The following is a 19,590-nucleotide window of genomic DNA, read 5'->3' on the forward strand; positions in this document are numbered from 1 at the left end:
TTGGTTGATATTTTGGCCTCTGCCTTTTATCATGGATGTCCTGCAGTGCATTAGTATTGTGACCAGGTATTGGGAAATATGGCTGCTCTCTTTTTATCTGTTTTTTTTTTTGTTTGATGTGGGAACACAGCTGTTACATCTCCTTCAGGACCTGCTCCCGCGATGTCTGCTTCTACCATCAGGTGCCGCCATATTCATTTTTCAGGGGCTAGTGATGGAGGACATGTCAGAACCAGAAGCTCTGAACGGCGCAGACTCTGTACAAATACCGCCAGGCTCGGACTGGCCCATAGGGGAACAGGAGAATCCCTCCCTCCCCCCCCCCCCCCCCGATGGGCCCATATGTAGATCTGGGCCCCCAACCCCACCGTATGGGCAGTACTTGCAATAATTCACTTGATTTACTCTGTCCAGAAAAAACAGCCTCTCATTATCCAAACTACCCAGTTTATTATTATATAGAAGCATAGGTACATTTGTGAACGAGGGTAGTGTAATATTTGCATGCAGGTGAAAAGTGCCCCCCCCAGTCAATATTACTAGTGGCATACCTCCCAACCGTGAACCGTCCCTCATTGTGCGGGACTTTCCCGGATTTGATGCTTGCCCCATCTGTCCTGCCCGGGACGCAGAGCTTCCCGCAGACAGAACAGGAGAAGCTGCTGTCACACGCCCCTTTTGTTAGGCCATGCCCCTTCCCCGTCGGTGTGTTCCTGAGTCTTCCAGTGTGCCTCACAGTTCAGAGAGAGGGGACACTTGGGTCCTTGGCACCCGGTTCGACACTGTGTACAGCTACTAAGATTAGGGTTGTTGGGACCTGTAGTAGCATCCAGTCTGGTAGTATAGGTGTCTGGTCTGTCCAGCTGAAGAAATCAGCTCCCTGCTTCATCCAACTGGAAAGCACCACACCCTACTTCAGCTTCCAGCATATGGCTGACAGCTGCGAGATGTAGCTGTGTGTGCATTTTTTTTAATATAACCTTTGACCTGTTTACTGATTTTGTACGTCCTCTGCCCTCCTGGTTATGACCCGGCTAGTACCTGACCACTCCTGTCAGCCATCACCACTGACCAGCAGCTGACTCTGTGGCCACATCCCAAGGACCCCTGTGTAAGGGCTCATACTTACTTGCGTGAGACTTGGATGAGTCTCACACAGCAATACCCGGCACTGCACCTGGCACAGAGGAGCAGAGTGTGCAGCTGCATGTATTGCTATGTGGCCGCACGCTCCGATCTGAGTACTGACAGCAGTGTCGGGTATTGCCGTGCAAGACTCATTCGAGTCTCGCTGAATGAGTATGAGCCCTTAGTCCAGGTCACTGCACAGGGTGAAGGCCAAGGCATGCCTGGAGATCTAGTAAACGGAGTGTTTTGCACCAAGCCTGTCTATGGGGCAGCCATTTCTGTATCTGCCAGGTGATCACTGACAGAGCCACATTACAGCGGCCTCATAGTTGTGCTGATGTGCCGTCACCTATAGGACCTGTGAGTGGAGAAGGGCCATATTGGCTGTATAAACAGCTGTCTGTTAGGCCTCATTCAGACATCTGCGTTTTCCACAGAGGACAACACGTACTCATGATAGACTGTGAGGCTGTTCACACGTCTGTGGTGGTTTCTTGTGTAGTTTCTTCATAAAAAACAAAAACGACGTGTTTTTGACAAGAGTCGCCGATCTAACTTGCCCCTTGGAGTGAATGGTTGAGTTAAAAACAAATCATATGCTGTCATTTGAGTGCTGTGGTTTTGTGGAGGTTTTTTTCCTTAGGCTGCCGTCACACTAGCAGTATTTGGTCGGTATTTTACATCAGTATTTGTAGCCAAAACCAGGAGTGGGTGATAAATACAGAAGTGGTGCATATGTTTCTATTATACTTTTCCTCTGATTGTTCCACTCCTGGTTTTGGCTTACAACTACTGAGGTAAAATACTGACCGAATACTGATTGTGTGACGGCAGCCTAATGGGTAGGAGAGCCCAGGAACTTTTTGTTTGGTTTTTGCACAGGCAAACACCTTCTGAAACACTGATGGTGAAAACTGCCATGAGCCAAAAAACGGTCCATGCACAAGTAAAAAAACGACTCCTAGTCCTCTGACTGAGGCTTTATGCCACTGGTGCTTCTGTCACCCGGCAGCTGAGTTTTAGTTGCTGTTTGATAATGACATACAGCATCCATAGCAGGCAGGATGTGTAATATTCAGCTCCCTATGCCAATTCATAAACAGAACAAGCACATAAACAGCACAAAGCACAAAAACAAGCTGGTCACGCTTCCAGACCAGTGCGCATGCGCAATGATCAGCACTGCACGACCGCTCACCGAAAGATGGCGCCAAACAGGCAGCTGACCGCGGAACTGTTTCTCTTCAGTCTCTATTCCTGATCGGGAGGATTTCTCTGCAACCCCCCGTGCATCGGTTACCAAGGAAACGGATCTGCAAACAGATTTCCAGAAATCTGCTCCATCCGGAAGGTCTGATGCAAGTTCTGCGTCCACAGCCGAGAGTCCTGCCGGTAACAGCAGCCATCTGCCGGGGGGTTATCAGTGAATCGAAGGATGAGTAGGTAATGACACCCCTGACCTGCCTGTCATACACTACCTGGTATGGAGTCACCTGGACTGCAGGGTGGGGGGATTTCCTTTGGAAAGCATGAAGTTACTTACGATGAAGTCACAATACAAGTTGTGATTAGTTTTTATTGTTGTTTGCAGGGTTGTGTTGTTGTTGTTTTTTCTCTTTTTTTGCCTCATTTTTATATTTTTTTTATCCAAATGCTGTATACTCTGTGGCAACAGCGGATGAAGTCACCACAGCGCTGGTGCTGCACCGATAGTTACGGTGATCTGAGCAGAGCAGTCATAATATTGTGGTTACTACGCTCAGATCACAGAGGGGAATCCATCCACGTCACTGGATGAAAATACCGCCACATGGTGCCCGGACTTGTGCTCACCGACTATTGCCGTGATCTGAGCAGAGAAGCCGCATTGACGTGACGTCTCCAGTCAGATCACAAAACGTCAGAGTCGGGCTGGAAATGCAAAAAAAATTTGCACATTTGTTTGGAGTTGCGCCAAATTTTTGTCACATCTAAAGCAGTTTACACAATAATTCTGGCATAAATTGCTTGGTGAGTCAGTGCCTATGTGTGGTGTTTTGTTTACACGTGTCTATTAAAAAACAATGCCTAAAAAAAAATCTATTTCACAGCAGTGTCAGTTTTCAATGCATTTTTTTTTTTTTTTTGGTGGGGGCATATTTGCTCTATAATGTGGCGGCTTGGAGGTACATTACAAGCGCTGAATTTATTGTGCTGTTTTTTAAAGACTTTTAGATGCTTTTTTGTTGTATCATTGGTGCTTTTTTTCCAAATACAGCATGTTTTATGTGTGGCTTTCTTATGTTCACCCACAGGTGTTTCAATCGTAAAAAAAAAAAAAAATCTAATTAAAAAAGCATCATACATGCCTGTAGAAAACATGAAAAATTATGACTTTTTTTTCTCTGTTATAAAAAAAAATGCTGTAAAAGAGACTGGAAGTTAATAGCCAAGAAAATCTGTTTTCTGGGATTAAAAAAAAATAGCACATTAATATATATATATATATATATATATATATATATATATATATATATATATGTGTGTTTTTTTTTTTTTTTGTTTTGCTTATTTTAGGACTGAAGTCAGTGGAGTGGCTTGTAAAGTTAATCTGTCCAAGGTGAGACCTTTCCTTCCTTCTAAGTGTCTAAACATCTCATCATGAAGACTGATGAATAGTGTAAAGCCACCTGGGACACTTGGGCACATTGTGTAGTATATAGACAAAACCTGCAAGAAGCAAAATGAATTTCCAACTAAAAATGTTAAAGGGAACCTGTCATCCCCCCCCCCCCCCAGGCGTTTGTAACTAAAAGAGCCACCTTGTGGAGCAGTAATGGCCTCTGCGCGCCGGGTGCCGCCTCCTCTTCCTTCATTATCGTCCCTGGCGCCTGCGCTGTAAGTTTGAAGGGCAGCGCATGCCCCCCAAAAAAAATAACAGCACAGGCGCCGGGGAACGCTAATGAAGGAAGAGGAGGCGGCGCCCAGAAGCCATGAGTGACGGCTGTGAGGCGTCTGGACTGGGGGGGAAAGACCTGCCCCGTGGCGATTTCGAGGTATGAGGGACAAATTTCAAAAACGATTATTGCAGCAGTGCCAGGAACAAGAACTAAAAGAGCCACCTTGTCAGAATGCAGCATTAATGCAGCACAAGGTGGCTCTTTTAGTTACAAACACCTGAGTGGTGAAAGGTTCCCTTTAAGGTTAAAATAAGATTAGACAGTGTAGGACCATCCCGAACAGGGTTACCTTGCTGATGGTGGGATGGTTTTCATGTTTTTTTAATCAAAAACATGGATTACTAAGAACCCTATGTTATTTAAATGCACTTTTGTTTTTTTTTACTTATTTAGTTGCATCAGGGTATATGATCATTTTGTTTTTTAATTCCTACGTGTCCTAAAAGGGCAGTATTCGTTAGACACTTCACATCAATACATCAACATAGTCTACTACAGTAAGTAGCTGCTAGACAAGAAAAGATTCCAACTAAGAACGTTAAGATTAAAAATAAATGTTTATTTATAACAATAAGATAAGACATAAATAAGGTGATAAAAAGACAGGGCAAAAAAAAACTCCCAATGTGGGAGGGAGAAGCACAGTGCTATAGCCTGAAAAAATAAAGGGACCAAGGGCAGAATAAACCTGAATAAATAATTGGACCAACAGAGCTAATACCTAATGCACAAAAATGAACATCATACCAAATGTATAAAAAAGTGCAATGTGCTGGTATAAAGTGCTATTAGTGAAGGTAGTAAAAACAATATTATAGAGGTAATATAATAGATATAATGTAATCTAGGACAACTCCATTTTGTCCAGAATCGTGCGTGTACGCTGCATGCACAGTTCTGACTGAACACTACTGTATGGTAATTTTCTGACACTGATTTCTTTTTCAGGCATTGGGACAACTAGAAGTTCTTGACCCAGACGGTAAATATTTATGTTTTACGATTTCTTTTTAAACCGCTGTTTCCGAATATAGCTTAAGTCCATTATAATAATTGTACTTTCTTCTTGTTATCAAGGGAGGTCCCATGAATCAAAATATTTAGATTGCACTTCAAAGAACACCTGTGAGATATACTTTTATACAGGTGGTTTTATCATGTTTATCAAATTTTACCAACTTTCACAGATTTTACTGTACCATTTTTTTAGCATACAGAAAATGCACCTTAGTAATAAATTGCGAAAAAAAAGTTTATCCTGTCCCTAGTTTAACATTATTGCCCTCAATTGACAAAAAAAGGTAAATTCATTAAAAGGAGTCTGTCACCCCTAAAATGCATTTTAAATTACTGTAACTATACAGTTATTTAGAGATCTAAGCCATCCAAAAAATCATACTAGCATGCACTGCCTGAGAAAATGACTTTTAATGCAAATGAGGGGGCTTCAGTCACCTTGGCATGGCCAAAGGCTCAGTGCACCCTTATACCCCCAAAGGCTCAGTGCACCCTTATACCCCCTCAATTTGCATTTTTAGGACTTCCCCCACTTCTGATTGACAGCGCTTTCTTTCTCCGAGTGAGTGATGCCCGAACTCATATTGAAAAGAAGGAAAGCAACCCTTCCAGAACTAATTCCCACACCAATGATTGAGAGATTAGTTATAAATCAAATATTTTCTTTATATATTATATAAAAAATTCTATCAACTACTCAACCATAAAGAATAAAACAACATATAGAAAAAACAAAGTGAGCATTAGAAACATTAGCTGATTATTGGCCAATGAGAGAACAAATACATTTATAACATTGTAGTATATTGCATGTCATAAAATAGATACATATGGTGTAGCCGGCTTTTAATGTATAGAGCACTGGTTATCCAGATATCGCATTAGTCATGGCGTTCCCTAGTCCGTCATTCAATATGAGGTCATGCAGAAAAGCTGAACACTATTCGAAGGTCCTTGAGGGAGATCAGGTGTCACGGGGTTACTGCGACAGTGTGGAGCCAGAAGACCCCAGCGTTTGATTGCTCCTACTGCGGCGCTGAGAAGAAGCACTTCTTCAATTTAAATAGGTTTATTTCTTCTGGCAGAACATGGATTAATCTGTCATGTTGGAAATCCCTGTGCTCACAGCTGAGCTCGTTAAGCCACTCCTTCCCCTTTATTATCTGGGCTCTGTTACTATTCCTTGTCAGAGCTAACATTTGCTGCATGGCTAACGGTGGGAGAGGAGTATATATGAAAAGGAGTTATTCAAACAAAGAAAAAAAATGGTGCTGCACAGCCGCACTCCTTGAAGTAAATCAATCGCAGTGGGTGGAAAAAATCTGACTTCAGCAATGGAGGTGCTCGCATGGAAAACAGATACACGTGTCATAAGTGTGAAGAGAAATATGCGGCAGCACTCGCCAAACTTCGTGTGGTCCAGTCCTTTATTTGAGATCCGTAGAAGCGCTTGGATCAGCGCGAAACGGCCGTCGTCGTTCCTTGCTCATTTCCCTCCCATCTGCACTCCCTCAGGCCGTGAAGCTGTATTTATGTCTTAAATAAAGGACTTCGCCATACGAAGTTTGGTGAGTGCTGCCGCATATTTCTCTTCACACTTATGATATATGAAAAGGAGAGTTGAAGGAGTTATTAGTGACTGTTGCTTGGTTTGTTTGCGTGGTAATTCTTTATCCTTCTCTGTTTTTGTTTATTCACCTACCTTCACACCCCGATGCATTCCTGTGTTACATGTGAATATTTTTTATGTCTGGAGTTTTCTGTTAACCCTAGTGTGCGTACCTTTGTTTGTCGGATTGGTGTACTACACGACACAGTAGCGCCCCCTCTTCCCTAGGTGGGGGAAGAGAACAGATGGAGGGCTCACTTAGGAGTTAAGGCAACGGCAGAGGCCCCAGCATCTTTGCCATTGGAAGTATCCCGGGAATCAGGGAGAGCTAGGCCGCCCCCTAGTGTTAGGGACAGGGAAAGAGTTCCTGGTCCCAGGTCACCCGACAGATGTGTCATGACATCAGGGGCTTTTGTAACCTTAATTTTTAATCTCTAGGAAGGTTATTTATTATACATGAGCATATAACAGCAAAGCATTAATATTTGTTGCTTCTATACATTCTACATTATAGATGAAGATTATACAAAGACCAGCATATCCAGGTCTCTGTAAGTTTCATTGTCTAAAACGTGCAATTCTAAACATGTACTCGTAGATGTAAACAGTTTATTGTATTGTTTTTTTCTCATCACACCGATCACTGAGTCTTTTTGTAATACTTCATTACTGACTCCTAAGATGAAGTCAAATGCATTACGGTAATTTGTTTACCCCTGTAGATTAATTCTTATTGGAGTAGTTGGATTTATTGGATTATTGTTTTCTTTTTGCAGAAAGTTAACTTCTCAAAGTACAGAATTTGCAGCAAAGGTATTTCTTTGAAATATTCATTGTCATGTCCTCAAACGCTATTAACCTGCAGATAAGGGTTTAATCTGCAAGTTATATAAACTGATATTATAACCCAGAGAAGGGAAGCAGAGGCCAATAAAGATAAAGTGCTGGACTGGAAAACTTAATCAAAATATTAGATAACTTTTATAGCAAAAAAACGATTAAAAGACAGCGTCATAATGAAAATTGTCCCAACACAGAGGACACGATTGACAGGTGTTGGTGGGTTAACTAAAGAGGAAATAAAAAACTCAAAGTAATAGTCAAAGTTGAAAAAGTAAAATGCAATCACTTTATAGTGACATATGCACAATGGAAATAAGGGTGGCACAACAGAGGGGAAATTGTATTGAAGTAAAAAGTCAATGAATGTAAGATTATAATAGCGTATCCTGGCAGCCATAGTGAAATGGACTCACCAAACACGCCCAGTATGAGCTCGCCCGCCAACCACACCCTGTATGGGCTCACCCGCCAACCACACCCTATATGGGCTCGCCCACCAACCACACCGTGTATGGACTCGCCCACCAACCACGCCCTGTATGGGCTCACCTGCCAAACACGCCCTGTATGGGCTCACCTGCCAAACACACTGTGTATGGGCTCACCCGCCAACCACGCCCTGTATGGGCTCGCCCACCAACCACGCCCTGTATGGGCTCGCCCACCAACCACGCCCTGTATGGGCTCGCCCACCAAACACGCCGTGTATGGGCTCACCCATGAAACACGCCCTGTATGGGCTCGCCCACCAAAAACGCCCTGTATGGGCTCGCCCACCAAAAACGCCCTTTATGTGCTCGCCCACCAAACACACCGTGTATGGGCTCGCCCACCAAAAACGCCCTGTATGGGCTCGCCCACCAAAAACACCCTGTATGGGCCCGCCCACCAAAAACGCCCTTTATGTGCTCGCCCACCAAACACGCCGTGTATGGGCTCGCCCATGAAACACGCCCTGTATGGGCTCACCCACCAAAAACGCCCTGTATGGGCTCGCCCACCAAACACGCCGTGAATGGGCTCGCCCATGAAACACGCCCTGTATGGGCACACTCACCAAACACACTCTGTATGGTGGATGAGCTCATTTCATCCTGGCTACCAGGATGGGCAATTGGAGGGCATGAGAAGTTCCCTTTAAATATGTCATTTTCTGAGCAACTAAAAATGTTGTATTTAGGACAGTCCATCAGTTAATGATAAATATGCATATTCTGTAGTCAATTAAAAGACTTTGAGGTCCACTAGTTTTAGTATTATATCTTTAAAGGAGTTTGAGTTGTATTTTTTTTTTTGACTCAAAGCTACAGATCTCGTTCTAAAGTTAAACGTATAGTGTTATCAGAAAATGATCTATTCATTAAATTGTGTTTTAACAAAAAAAGCAAAAAAAAAAATAAATGTATTTAAAAGTTGACAATATATTTTTTCTTTAATTCCTGTTGGGATCTTTATTAAAAAAAAATAGCAAGCATGCAATTTTCACACTGTCTTTGGGGCTTTTTTTAGACTTGTACTTTCTGTCCTTTCCAGTGAGAGTTTTCAGCAGACTCCTTGTCAACAGAGGCTGGATTAGGAGGGCAGATGACACATCTATACACAGCTGATCATACAGAACCCTACAATCACAAAAGGCGATGTCAAAGCTCCCCCTCCCTTCACACCATTGCACACACTCATTAGATGCTTCAGTATAAACGAATGAGAAGCAATAACTGTCCAGGGAGAAGCCCATAATAGGTCATCGGCCCTGTCCGTGCCTTTCATGTGGGCTCCGATGCTGAGCCCGCATCTATCCCCGTACTTGATGACTGATTTAATCAGCTATCTAGTGCTTCTAACAGCCGCAGGTGGATTCGAGATCCTCCTGCAGCTGTTAACCAGTTAGATGTCGCTGTCAATCACTTACAGTGACATTTAACACACGCCAGCCGGAAGCACAACACAAACCCCGCTAATCGACGTCTCTGTCAAGTGATCGCGGGGCATAATTTGGTTGTCATGACAGTTGGGGGTCTTCTGTGAATGCTGGCTCCTGACTCTTGACCAGCATTCATAGATCATGATTTCTGGTATGTATAGCACAGGCCATTGTATAATCACTGCTTTAAATCTCCTAAGGAAACTATTATATAAAGTAAAACATTTTTTTAAAAATATATAAACATTTAAAAAAAAAAAGTTCAAATTACCCCCCTTTAGACCCATTAAAAATAAAACAATAAAAAAACACATTTGGTATCGCTCCTTTCAGAAATGCCCGATCTATCAAAATTTAAAGTAAATTACCGTATTTTTTGGACTATAAGACACACTTTTTTCCCCAAAAAATTTGGGGGTAAAACTGGGGTGCGTCTTCTAGTCAAAATGTACTTACAATTAGCGCAGTGGAAGCAGGAGTCGGGCTATTCTTCCGGTAGTCTGATGCTGCAATGCATTAATCTCACTCCCATCCCAAGCTGGTGCGGCAAGTTTGCCGGAGCCCCCGCACCACCGAGCACCGCCCTACCTGTCACATCAGTCTGGGTCATATCATCCCCGGACCACCAAACACCTCCTGTGACTCCGCTCCACCAGCGCTGCCGATTCCCCTCCCCCCCCCCCCCCCCCCCCGGGTAAGCTGAATTCAGGACTGTAAGACCGACCCCCATTTGAATCAAGAAGAAGAGGCATGTTACAAGAAAAAAGGGGGACCATCAAGTATGAAACTATATAGCAGACTTTTATTGATATAAGTGCACAAACCAAACCACACAATAAAATATATATAGTAGCTCAGGACCACTCACGTACACCGTATATATTTGGACATCGTGCTTTATTTGATATGACACTATATTTATCTTGCCAGTAGAGTTCTGTATGGAAACATTTTTTATTGTTTCTCTGTAAACATTGTTTTTATTGTGTGGTTTTGTTTGTGCACCTATATCAATAAAAGTTTGTTATACTTGATATATAGTTTCATACTTGATGGTCCCCCTTTTTTCTTGTAAAATGCCTCTTCTTCTTGATTCAGGTTTTCACACTGACATGTTTTTGGGGTTGACTATTTATTTATCTGATCTTGAAATTCGATGGTGCCCTCCATTTGTTTAATGTGTAACCGACCCCCATTTGACGCATTAATCTTTTTTCCCCATTTTCCTTCTGAAAATTTGGGGTGCGTCTTATGGTCTGGTGCGTCTTATAGTCCGAAAAATGCGGTAATCAGATTGGTAAATGGCATAACGGGGAAAAAATCGAAACTCCAGAATCATATTTTTTTTTGGTTACCACAACATTGCAATAAAATGCGCTAAGAGGCGATCATAACATCGTATCTACCCCAAAATGGTAGCAATAAAAAAAACATCCGTTCAAGGTGCTAAAAAAAAATAAGCCCTCACCCAGCCTCGGAGCACAAAAAAATAGAAACACTTTGGGTCTTAGAAAATGGTGACAAACTAAAAAACTTTGAATCATACAGATTTCAGATTTTTTTTTCACCACTTAAATAAAAAAGAAAATATACATGTTTGGTATTTTCATATTAGTACTGACCTGGGGAATTATATTACCAGGTCAGTTTTAGCATATAGTGATGATGGTAAATAAAAACAAAAAAACTATTGTGGTATTGCACTTTTTTTTTTTTGCAATTTCACAGCTCTTGGAAATGTTTTCCCCATTTTCCAGCACACCATATGGTAAAATCAATGGTGCCATTCAAAGGTTCAACTCATCCCGCAAAACTCAAGCCCTCACACAGCCATAATAACAAAACATAAAGTTATGGCTCTTAGAAGAAGGGAAGGGAAAAAACGCAATATACAATAGGCTTGACTCGCCTATAACCAGCTGCTGCTGCCTCGTGGCTCTGGGAGAATCCACCAGATGGAAGCTTTCTAGGATCGAAAGCCTGAAAATAAATCTCTGCGATATTCCTTGAAGATTTTTATTAACCACTAGACGTTTCACTGCGGTACCGGCATCTTTCTCCGGTATACAGAAAGCATATGGTTACAGAGATAGGTTCAGTCCGTTTATTGCTGCTCCTTGTAGATTTCATGAAACTGCAGAAAGTTGGAGTATAAAAAAAAAAAAAAAAAGTCCCAGTATTATCCAGGGTGAAATGTGCTAGATTTCAATTTTTTATTTTCAATAAAAATTGTGATATGGGGAAAAACACATTTCCAGATTAAATAGAATTTTTATCACAAAAGCCTGATTTAAAGGGGTTGTTTACTACTCGGATAACCTCTTATACTCCCCTTTGGTGCCGGCGCTGTTCCAGCGGTGTTTGTGCCGTTCCAGTGGTGTGTCGGTGCCGTTCCAGTGGTGTGTCGCTGCCGTTCCAGCGGTGTCGGTGCCGTTCCAGCGGTGTCGGTGCCGTTCCAGCGGTGTCTGTGCCGTTCCAGCGGTGTCGGTGCCGTTCCAGCGGTGTCGGCATTGGCTCTCCCGGTGATCACGTGCCATCGGTAGAAATCTCCCAGAAATGTAACAATGTGCAGCTATATATTTGATCATGAACACTAATACTTATATAAAAGGAAAATACCCTATATAATGTATGTAAATTGTTGAAAATGCATCTGTTATATGCAGCGTGTTCTGTGTCTACAGTGTTTTATAATATTTGTTATTTTTTGTAGCGACCTGAAAGCTTACAAAATGGGAAACTACAAGTGCTGGGACCCAAAGGTACTCGCGTTACTGATACAGAAGCCTCCAGCAAGGCATGGTGTTCATGGATTGATTTCTTTTTTTTTTTTTATGAGCAGTGTTGTAATATTCTTAATTTACTTTTTACAGAGGAATTGGTTATTCATCCTTGTGATTCAGCCTCAAGGTAGTTTACTTATCTACTGTTTTATGTTTCCTAATATTTAATATAAAGTATTATGATTATGATTTATACTGTTTTTGTGTTTTTTTTTTTTTTTTAATCTTCTTAAATGTCAATGAAGCATGTCAACCTAATCATTAAAACCAAGACGACCGTTTTCTCCACATCTGAGAAAATCGACCTAATTCTGCTAATTAGACTGGTCAGGGTGTGATCCGATTTTCTCAGAGGTCGAGAGGGGGAAAAAAATTCTCTACCTTCTCTAAAATGTCAGCCTGTGAAAGTTGGACAGCACTCGGATGCCATCCAAGTACGGTCTGATTTTTTTTCCAAGGACCATTGTTGAATTGGCGCGTGCCATCTGATTTTCAGAGGCATGCTGCGGTATTTTTTTTCCTTGGACTGATTCGCTCTTACATGTGCACTGCCCCATTGAATAACATGGGGTACGAATGCCATCTGTTTTGCCGGCTAGCACTCGTCTGAGTTATACGTCGTCTGTACGAGCCCTAAAGAGTACTAGCGTTCTGTAACTTCTGGCAGCATTTTGTCTACGCTCCATGGAGACCTAAAAAATACATTCCAATCTTTGAAGTTTTGCTTTCTTATACTTTTCTGACATTTGTATATGTCTAATGGGGATTTCTCATGTTATAAAATGATGATCATCACTTTTTGAGGTCTGAAAACCTCTTGAAAGGGTTTGTTCCACTGTAAAATTAAGGTATCTTATTTATTGTGCAGATCCCTAAAAAAAAAATTGTGTTCCATAAAGAGTTGTGAAACTTACAAAATGTGGCACCATCTGGTGTTCAAAGTGTACACTAGTGCGCATGTCCACCTAATGATCTGCTGCTGGTCGCACATGCTCAGTCTATCCCTCTCCCCACAGTTCTGTGTATATTGATCGTCTATTTACAGTGGAGCAGCCAATTGAAATAACCATCTGCCCTGCTTGTCGGGAACAAGAGCGGCACCTATACAGCAACATAAAGACATTAGGGACTATATCAGCAGCAGCTGCCAGAGGGGGGAGGAGACTGATTCTTTGAAACGGCACTAAAGGTGGAAAAATTGTATTGTATGCTAGATACCCTGCAAATTAGTTCAAACCAACTATGGGCAGCATTTCGGGACTTTTAGTATGAAAATGATTCAGGAGAAATAAGGATGAAGAAGATCTGATATTTGTTCCATCAGATTGAGTGAATTCATCAATGAGAACTAATTGTTATAGCACGAGAGACATAACAATCATATCTTTGATGATCATTGCTGCTATTGCCATCTGGCTAGGTGTAGGGACCAATGAAGAGATACCAGACGTTTCTGTAACATTTACATGTTTGCAGATTGCCCTGCTCCCTAATTCATCTTCATTTCCTGATCAGTGGGGCAAATCCCATGTGGGACACAATACATGGGAAAATTGATTTCTTCCCTCTCCAGCAGATTATTAGTGACATTCCCTCCATTATTAACTGTGCCAGTGCATGACCTTGTGCCACTGTGTGCGGCATTATACGGTTCTCATTTACTTCTGTAACAGAACAGCCAATAATGGTCATACACCTAGATGCATGCAGCTGTGAAATGAAAAATACTTCTTGAATGACTTGAGATATATCCTAAATAAAATGGGCAAGCCATTGGTTAAATTAGTATTCTCTAGTAGGGTTACCTTATGAATTACCAAAATGTTAGCATCAGATCCATTAACATCTCATAGAGAATCTGTAGTGAGGGTTTTGCTATATAATTGGAGAGTGGCATGATGTAGGGGCTGTAACCCTGATTCCAGCGATGTGTCACTTACTAGACTATTCCATTAAAATTAGTGTTATCAACAGGAGATTATCACTACAGGACTAGCTGCCTTATGCCTTCTAGTCCTACTATTCTGTGTAACCCCGCCCCCACCACTGATTGGCAACTTTCTGTCAATATGCAGTGTATACTGAAAGCTGCCAATCATTGGTGTGGGCGGGGTTACACAGAGCTCCGCATTCAGAGAACTGCTAGATCTACAGCAGAGAAACCGTGATGGTATAAAAATGGCAGCAAGCAACCGAGTAATTGATGCATCGCTGGTATCAGGGTGTCAACCCCTACATCATACTTGTCTCAGATTACATAGGAAAAACCTGGTGACAGTTTCCCTTTAAAGGCCAGACCCTTTTTTTTGTTTTGCACTTTCATTTTTTTCTATTCGCCACAACAGCACCCACTAGAGAGAGAGGGGATCTGCCCCTAGGAACAGGAAATCTGCAGAGAGATAAAAGGGGCGGTCCCCCTTCGCTCCTCAGTTGGTTTCCTGTTCCTAGATGGGAACCCATAGAGAAGACTCTATGGAGCTAAGAAGAGGAAGACCCGCCTGGACTGCCGCCTGTACGACTCTGCTGAGCGGCAGGGGCCCCAGAGCGGGTAGACAGTGTCGGGGGAATGATCCTGCGGGCTCCCCCCTCATCTGCTGCGGCTGATGTGAAGCCTGGAGGTTACCAACGGTCTCCCTGCTGGGACACCGTTGTGTGAAGCGCTGACAGTGCGACAAGTACCTTGTCCGGCCCGGACCTGGAGCAGGTAGATGGTGCCCTCCTGAGGTATGTGGGGCTGAGCGGCTGTGTGGCGACTCCCCGGTCTGGGTTTCCCTCCTGGTCCCTCCAAGGTAGAGGCGACATGGTTGTGGGTGTAGCACTTACGGCGGCGTCTTCCGGTGTGCAGCAGAGACGTGGGCGCATGCACAGTAGCGTCGGCGTCCCGGAAACAGAGGCTTGAACTTCCGGGGTCGCGGGGTTGGAGTACCATTTCCGGGGGAACCGCCATATTGGATTCCTCTATGCGGTTCCATCCACCCTGGTGCTGTTCTGGAAGAGACACAGGTAAAAGGGGTGTGGATTGTAAAGGATCTGCATTATAAAATGCATCTCAGCAGAAATTAGTGTGCGCTATCATGTCGTCCCAAGAGGAAGTCACTGAGCGCCCTATGGAGGAGTTAATATTACTTGGTGGTGATATTAGGAAAAAGAGTAGTGGACACTCGAAAGTGAGTGACTCCACTGACAAATCAGAAAAGAAAGCGTCCCGTTCCACACTCCAGGCCGAGCAAAGATCCCAACAGCCGGTATATGAATATACTTCTGGGTGAGTGTATACAGGTCCTTCTCAAAAAATTAGCATATAGTGTTAAATTTCATTATTTACCATAATGTAATGATTACAATTAAACTTTCATATATTATAGATTCAATATCCACCAACTGAAATTTGTCAGGTCTTTTATTGTTTTAATACTGATGATTTTGGCATACAACTCCTGATAACCCAAAAAACCTGTCTCAATAAATTAGCATATTTCACCCATCCAATCAAATAAAAGTGTTTTTTAATAACAAACAAAAAAACCAACAAATAATAATGTTCAGTTATGCACTCAATACTTGGTCGGGAATCCTTTGGCAGAAATGACTGCTTCAATGCGGCGTGGCATGGAGGCAATCAGCCTGTGACACTGCTGAGATGTTATGGAGGCCCAGGATGCTTCAATAGCGGCCTTAAGCTCATCCAGAGTGTTGGGTCTTGCGTCTCTCAACTTTCTCTTCACAATATCCCACAGATTCTCTATGGGGTTCAGGTCAGGAGAGTTGGCAGGCCAATTGAGCACAGTAATACCATGGTCAGTAAACCATTTACCAGTGGTTTTGGCACTGTGAGCAGGTGCCAGGTCGTGCTGAAAAATGAAATCTTCATCTCCATAAAGCATTTCAGCCGATGGAAGCATGAAGTGCTCCAAAATCTCCTGATAGCTAGCTGCATTGACCCTGCCCTTGATGAAACACAGTGGACCAACACCAGCAGCTGACATGGCACCCCACACCATCACTGACTGTGGGTACTTGACACTGGACTTCAGGCATTTTGGCATTTCCTTCTCCCCAGTCTTCCTCCAGACTCTGGCACCTTGATTTCCGAATGACATGCAAAATTTGCTTTCATCAGAAAAAAGTACTTGGGACCACTTAGCAACAGTCCAGTGCTGCTTCTCTGTAGCCCAGGTCAGGCGCCTCTGCCGCTGTTTATGGTTCAAAAGTGGCTTTACCTGGGGAATGCGGCACCTGTAGCCCATTTCCTGCACACGCCTGTGCACGGTGGCTCTGGATGTTTCCACACCAGACTCAGTCCACTGCTTCCTCAGGTTCCCCAAGGTCTGGAATCGGTCCTTCTCCACAATCTTCCTCAGGGTCCGGTCTCCTCTTCTCGTTGTACAGCGTTTTCTGCCACATTGTTTCCTTCCAACAGACTTACCATTGAGGTGCCTTGATACAGCACTCTGGGAACAGCCTATTTGTTGAGAAATTTCTTTCTGGGTCTTACCCTCTTGCTTGAGGGTGTCAATGATGGCCTTCTTGACATCTGTCAGGTCGCTAGTCTTACCCATGATGGGGGTTTTGAGTAATGAACCAGGCAGGGAGTTTATTAAAGCCTCAGGTATCTTTTGCATGTGTTTAGAGTTAATTAGTTGATTCAGAAGATTAGGGTAATAGGTCGTTTAGAGAACCTTTTCTTGATATGCTAATTTATTGAGACAGGTTTTTTGGGTTATCAGGAGTTGTATGCCAAAATCATCAGTATTAAAACAATAAAAGACCTGACAAATTTCAGTTGGTGGATAATGAATCTATAATATATGAAAGTTTAATTGTAATCATTACATTATGGTAAATAATGAAATTTAACACTATATGCTAATTTTTTGAGAAGGACCTGTACAGGCTTCATGGAAGCGTATGGTAGTCTCTTCTTATATTTCTTAAGCAAAGAGGATGGGGAAGTCTAAGCACAAGCAGTGTGCAATATGTACAGCGCCCCTGCCTGATTCTTACATTAAAAAACCGTGTCAGAGTTGTATAAATAACACCTTGCAGCAGGAAGGGTCCGTCAAAATGAACGAGATACGTCTAATGATTCGGGAAGAACTTCAGTCCTTAAGTGGTGGTCCATCTATGAGGAGAAGTAGGAGAGTATCCTCACCTAGTGCTAATACATCGGCAGAAAGTGGGGAAGTTGAGTCAGACATCTCTCAGATTTCCTCAGGTGAAGAGGATTATGTCTGTTTTCCTACGAATCAGTAAGGAGTACAATGGGGTTGTCAGAATCAAAGGAACCTCAGACTCCACAAGAGGTTATGTTCGCAGGTCTCTCTCAGCGGAAAGGACATGTATTTCCGGTAAATCAGGCCATCAAAGACCTTGTCAAAAAAAAAAATGGTGTAAAGGACAAAAGAGTTTTGTGCCAATATCTTGTAAGAGGCGTTACCCCTTTGATGATGAGGACTTGGCCACCTGGGCTAAAGTGCCTAAAGTGGATGCGGCTGTAGCATCCACCTCTCGCCGTTCCTCTTTACCTGTGGAGGATGCGGGTCCTTGTCTGATCCTATGGACAGGAAATCGGACGTACTTCTTAAGAAATCATGGGAGGCCTGTGTCACTGCATTTAAACCGGCAATCTCAGCCACATGTACTAGCAGGTCTATGCTGGTTTGGCTGGAGCAGCTGGATCAAAGCATCAAGTGGTGTATCCAGGGAGAAATTGCATGCCTCTATTCCTCTAATTAAGGGAGCTGCGGCCTTTATATCCGATGCCTCAATAGACTTGATCCGTTTAGCAGCCAGAACAGCTAGCCTTACTAATACAGCTCGTCGAGCGTTGTGGTTAAAAAACTGGAAGGGGGATCCCCAATCCAGGTCTAAGTTGTGCGCCATGCCCTGTCAGGAAGGGCGTTCAGGAAGCCACCATTTAACAAGAAGAGAGACTTTAAGGACCGCAGGAGTAACAAAGAGTTCAGGCAAAAGGGAAATTTGTTTAATAAACGCCCTTTCAAACCAGCGGATAAATTCCATTAATCCTAGTCTACCAGTGGGAGGTATATTACTAATGTTTATTAAACAATGGAGAAGGATAACTTATAACTAGTGTTGAGCATTCCGATACCGCAAGTATCGGGTATCGGCCGATATTTGCGGTATCGGAATTCCGATACCGAATTCCGATACTTCCCGCGTATCGGATACCGGAATCGGAAGTTCCCAGAATTCAAACTGAACGCAGCAGCCAATGAGAAATGATTGGAAGTGTGGGCACATCCTGTTTAGCATGGTGGGCATGTAAGTACTGGCAAGGCTTGGATTGGCTGCTGAAATGATGTCACTCTGCACTATAAAAAACGCTGCCGCCATTTTGCGCTCACTCTGCTGTGATTTCAGTTAGGGACAGGATGCTGTGTTCTAACTGATGGCCAGTCGAGCTAGCTAATTGCTTTATTTTCCTTTCCAAAGGCTAATTTAGCAAAACGCTGTGTGTTCTTCACTGTTCACCTTGCTCTTGCCTTGCAGCGCTGTTTTAACAGCGTTCTGCAAGGTCTCTGTGTGTGTGTGTGTGTGTGTGTGCAGCTCACTCTGTAGTCTGTGTGCAGCCATATACCCGGTTGTATTCAGCTCAGGGGGGGTTCACACTGCCTCACACAGTTGTCCTTTTTTGCTCTTAGTGCAGCCTGCTGCACATTTTTTCTCAAATTTCCTATTAGTGTTTTTCCACCAGTCTCCAGCTCTATTGTGGAAAAACACTACATAGGATAACCTAGAGGGGGGTTTTTGGGCCTTGCAGCGCCGTTTACGGCTGTCTGCACGGTCTCCGTGTGAGCCCAGCTCGCCCTGTAGTCTGTGTGCAGCCATAGCCGGTTGGATTCAGCTCAGGGTGCGTTACTGCCTCATACCTTGAAAAACAATTTCCTTTTTTTCAAATAGTGCAGCCAGTTTAAAATTTGAAAAAAAAAATTCCTATTAGTGTCTTTCCACTCGTATCCAGCTAAATAGTGGAAAAACACTATATAGGATAACCGAGAGGAGGGTTTTTTGGCCTTGCAGCGCCGTTTACGGCTGTCTACACGGTCTCCGTGTGATTTAAACTAGCTCTGTAGCCCGATCTGCACCAAAAAAAAAGTTAAGTTCACCAAACACAACTTAACACTTGTGTAGGCCACATTTGAAAAATAATAAAGTTTAGTCCACAATTTACAACATTAGTGTTTCTTACACCTGTTAGGAGGAGCATTTCAGGAATAAGCACACTAAGTCCTTAGTACTTTTCTGCTTATCTTTATCTGTCAACCAAGATGAAGAGGGCAGGGAGTAAGGCACGTGGGCGTGGGCGCGGAGCAGGGAGAGGAGCAG

General features: G+C 43.1%; 1 protein-coding gene across 6 annotated transcripts in view; it reads left to right on the forward strand.

Annotated features, from left to right (window-relative positions):
• The first annotated feature begins 2,403 nt into the window (after positions 1–2,403).
• The window catches only part of ERICH2 (glutamate rich 2), a 49,516-nt gene continuing 32,329 nt past the window's right edge, over positions 2,404–19,590 (forward strand). For 2 of the 6 annotated variants that reach the window (XM_069733116.1, XM_069733114.1), the window contains exons 1-7: positions 2,404–2,571; positions 3,685–3,727; positions 5,016–5,049; positions 7,208–7,244; positions 7,470–7,506; positions 12,171–12,219; positions 12,331–12,367. In XM_069733116.1, coding sequence (XP_069589217.1) covers positions 2,564–2,571; positions 3,685–3,727; positions 5,016–5,049; positions 7,208–7,244; positions 7,470–7,506; positions 12,171–12,219; positions 12,331–12,367 — 245 coding nt within the window. In that variant the 5' untranslated portion in view covers positions 2,404–2,563. Of the gene's footprint in view, positions 2,572–3,684; positions 3,728–5,015; positions 5,050–7,207; positions 7,245–7,313; positions 7,507–12,170; positions 12,220–12,330; positions 12,368–19,590 lie in introns of those variants that run through there. The other 4 variants (XM_069733117.1, XM_069733115.1, XM_069733119.1 and 1 more) reach the window with 4 other exon arrangements.

The sequence above is a fragment of the Ranitomeya imitator genome, chromosome 7 (genome assembly GCF_032444005.1).
Source record: "Ranitomeya imitator isolate aRanImi1 chromosome 7, aRanImi1.pri, whole genome shotgun sequence".
NCBI classification, from domain to species: Eukaryota; Metazoa; Chordata; class Amphibia; order Anura; family Dendrobatidae; genus Ranitomeya; species Ranitomeya imitator.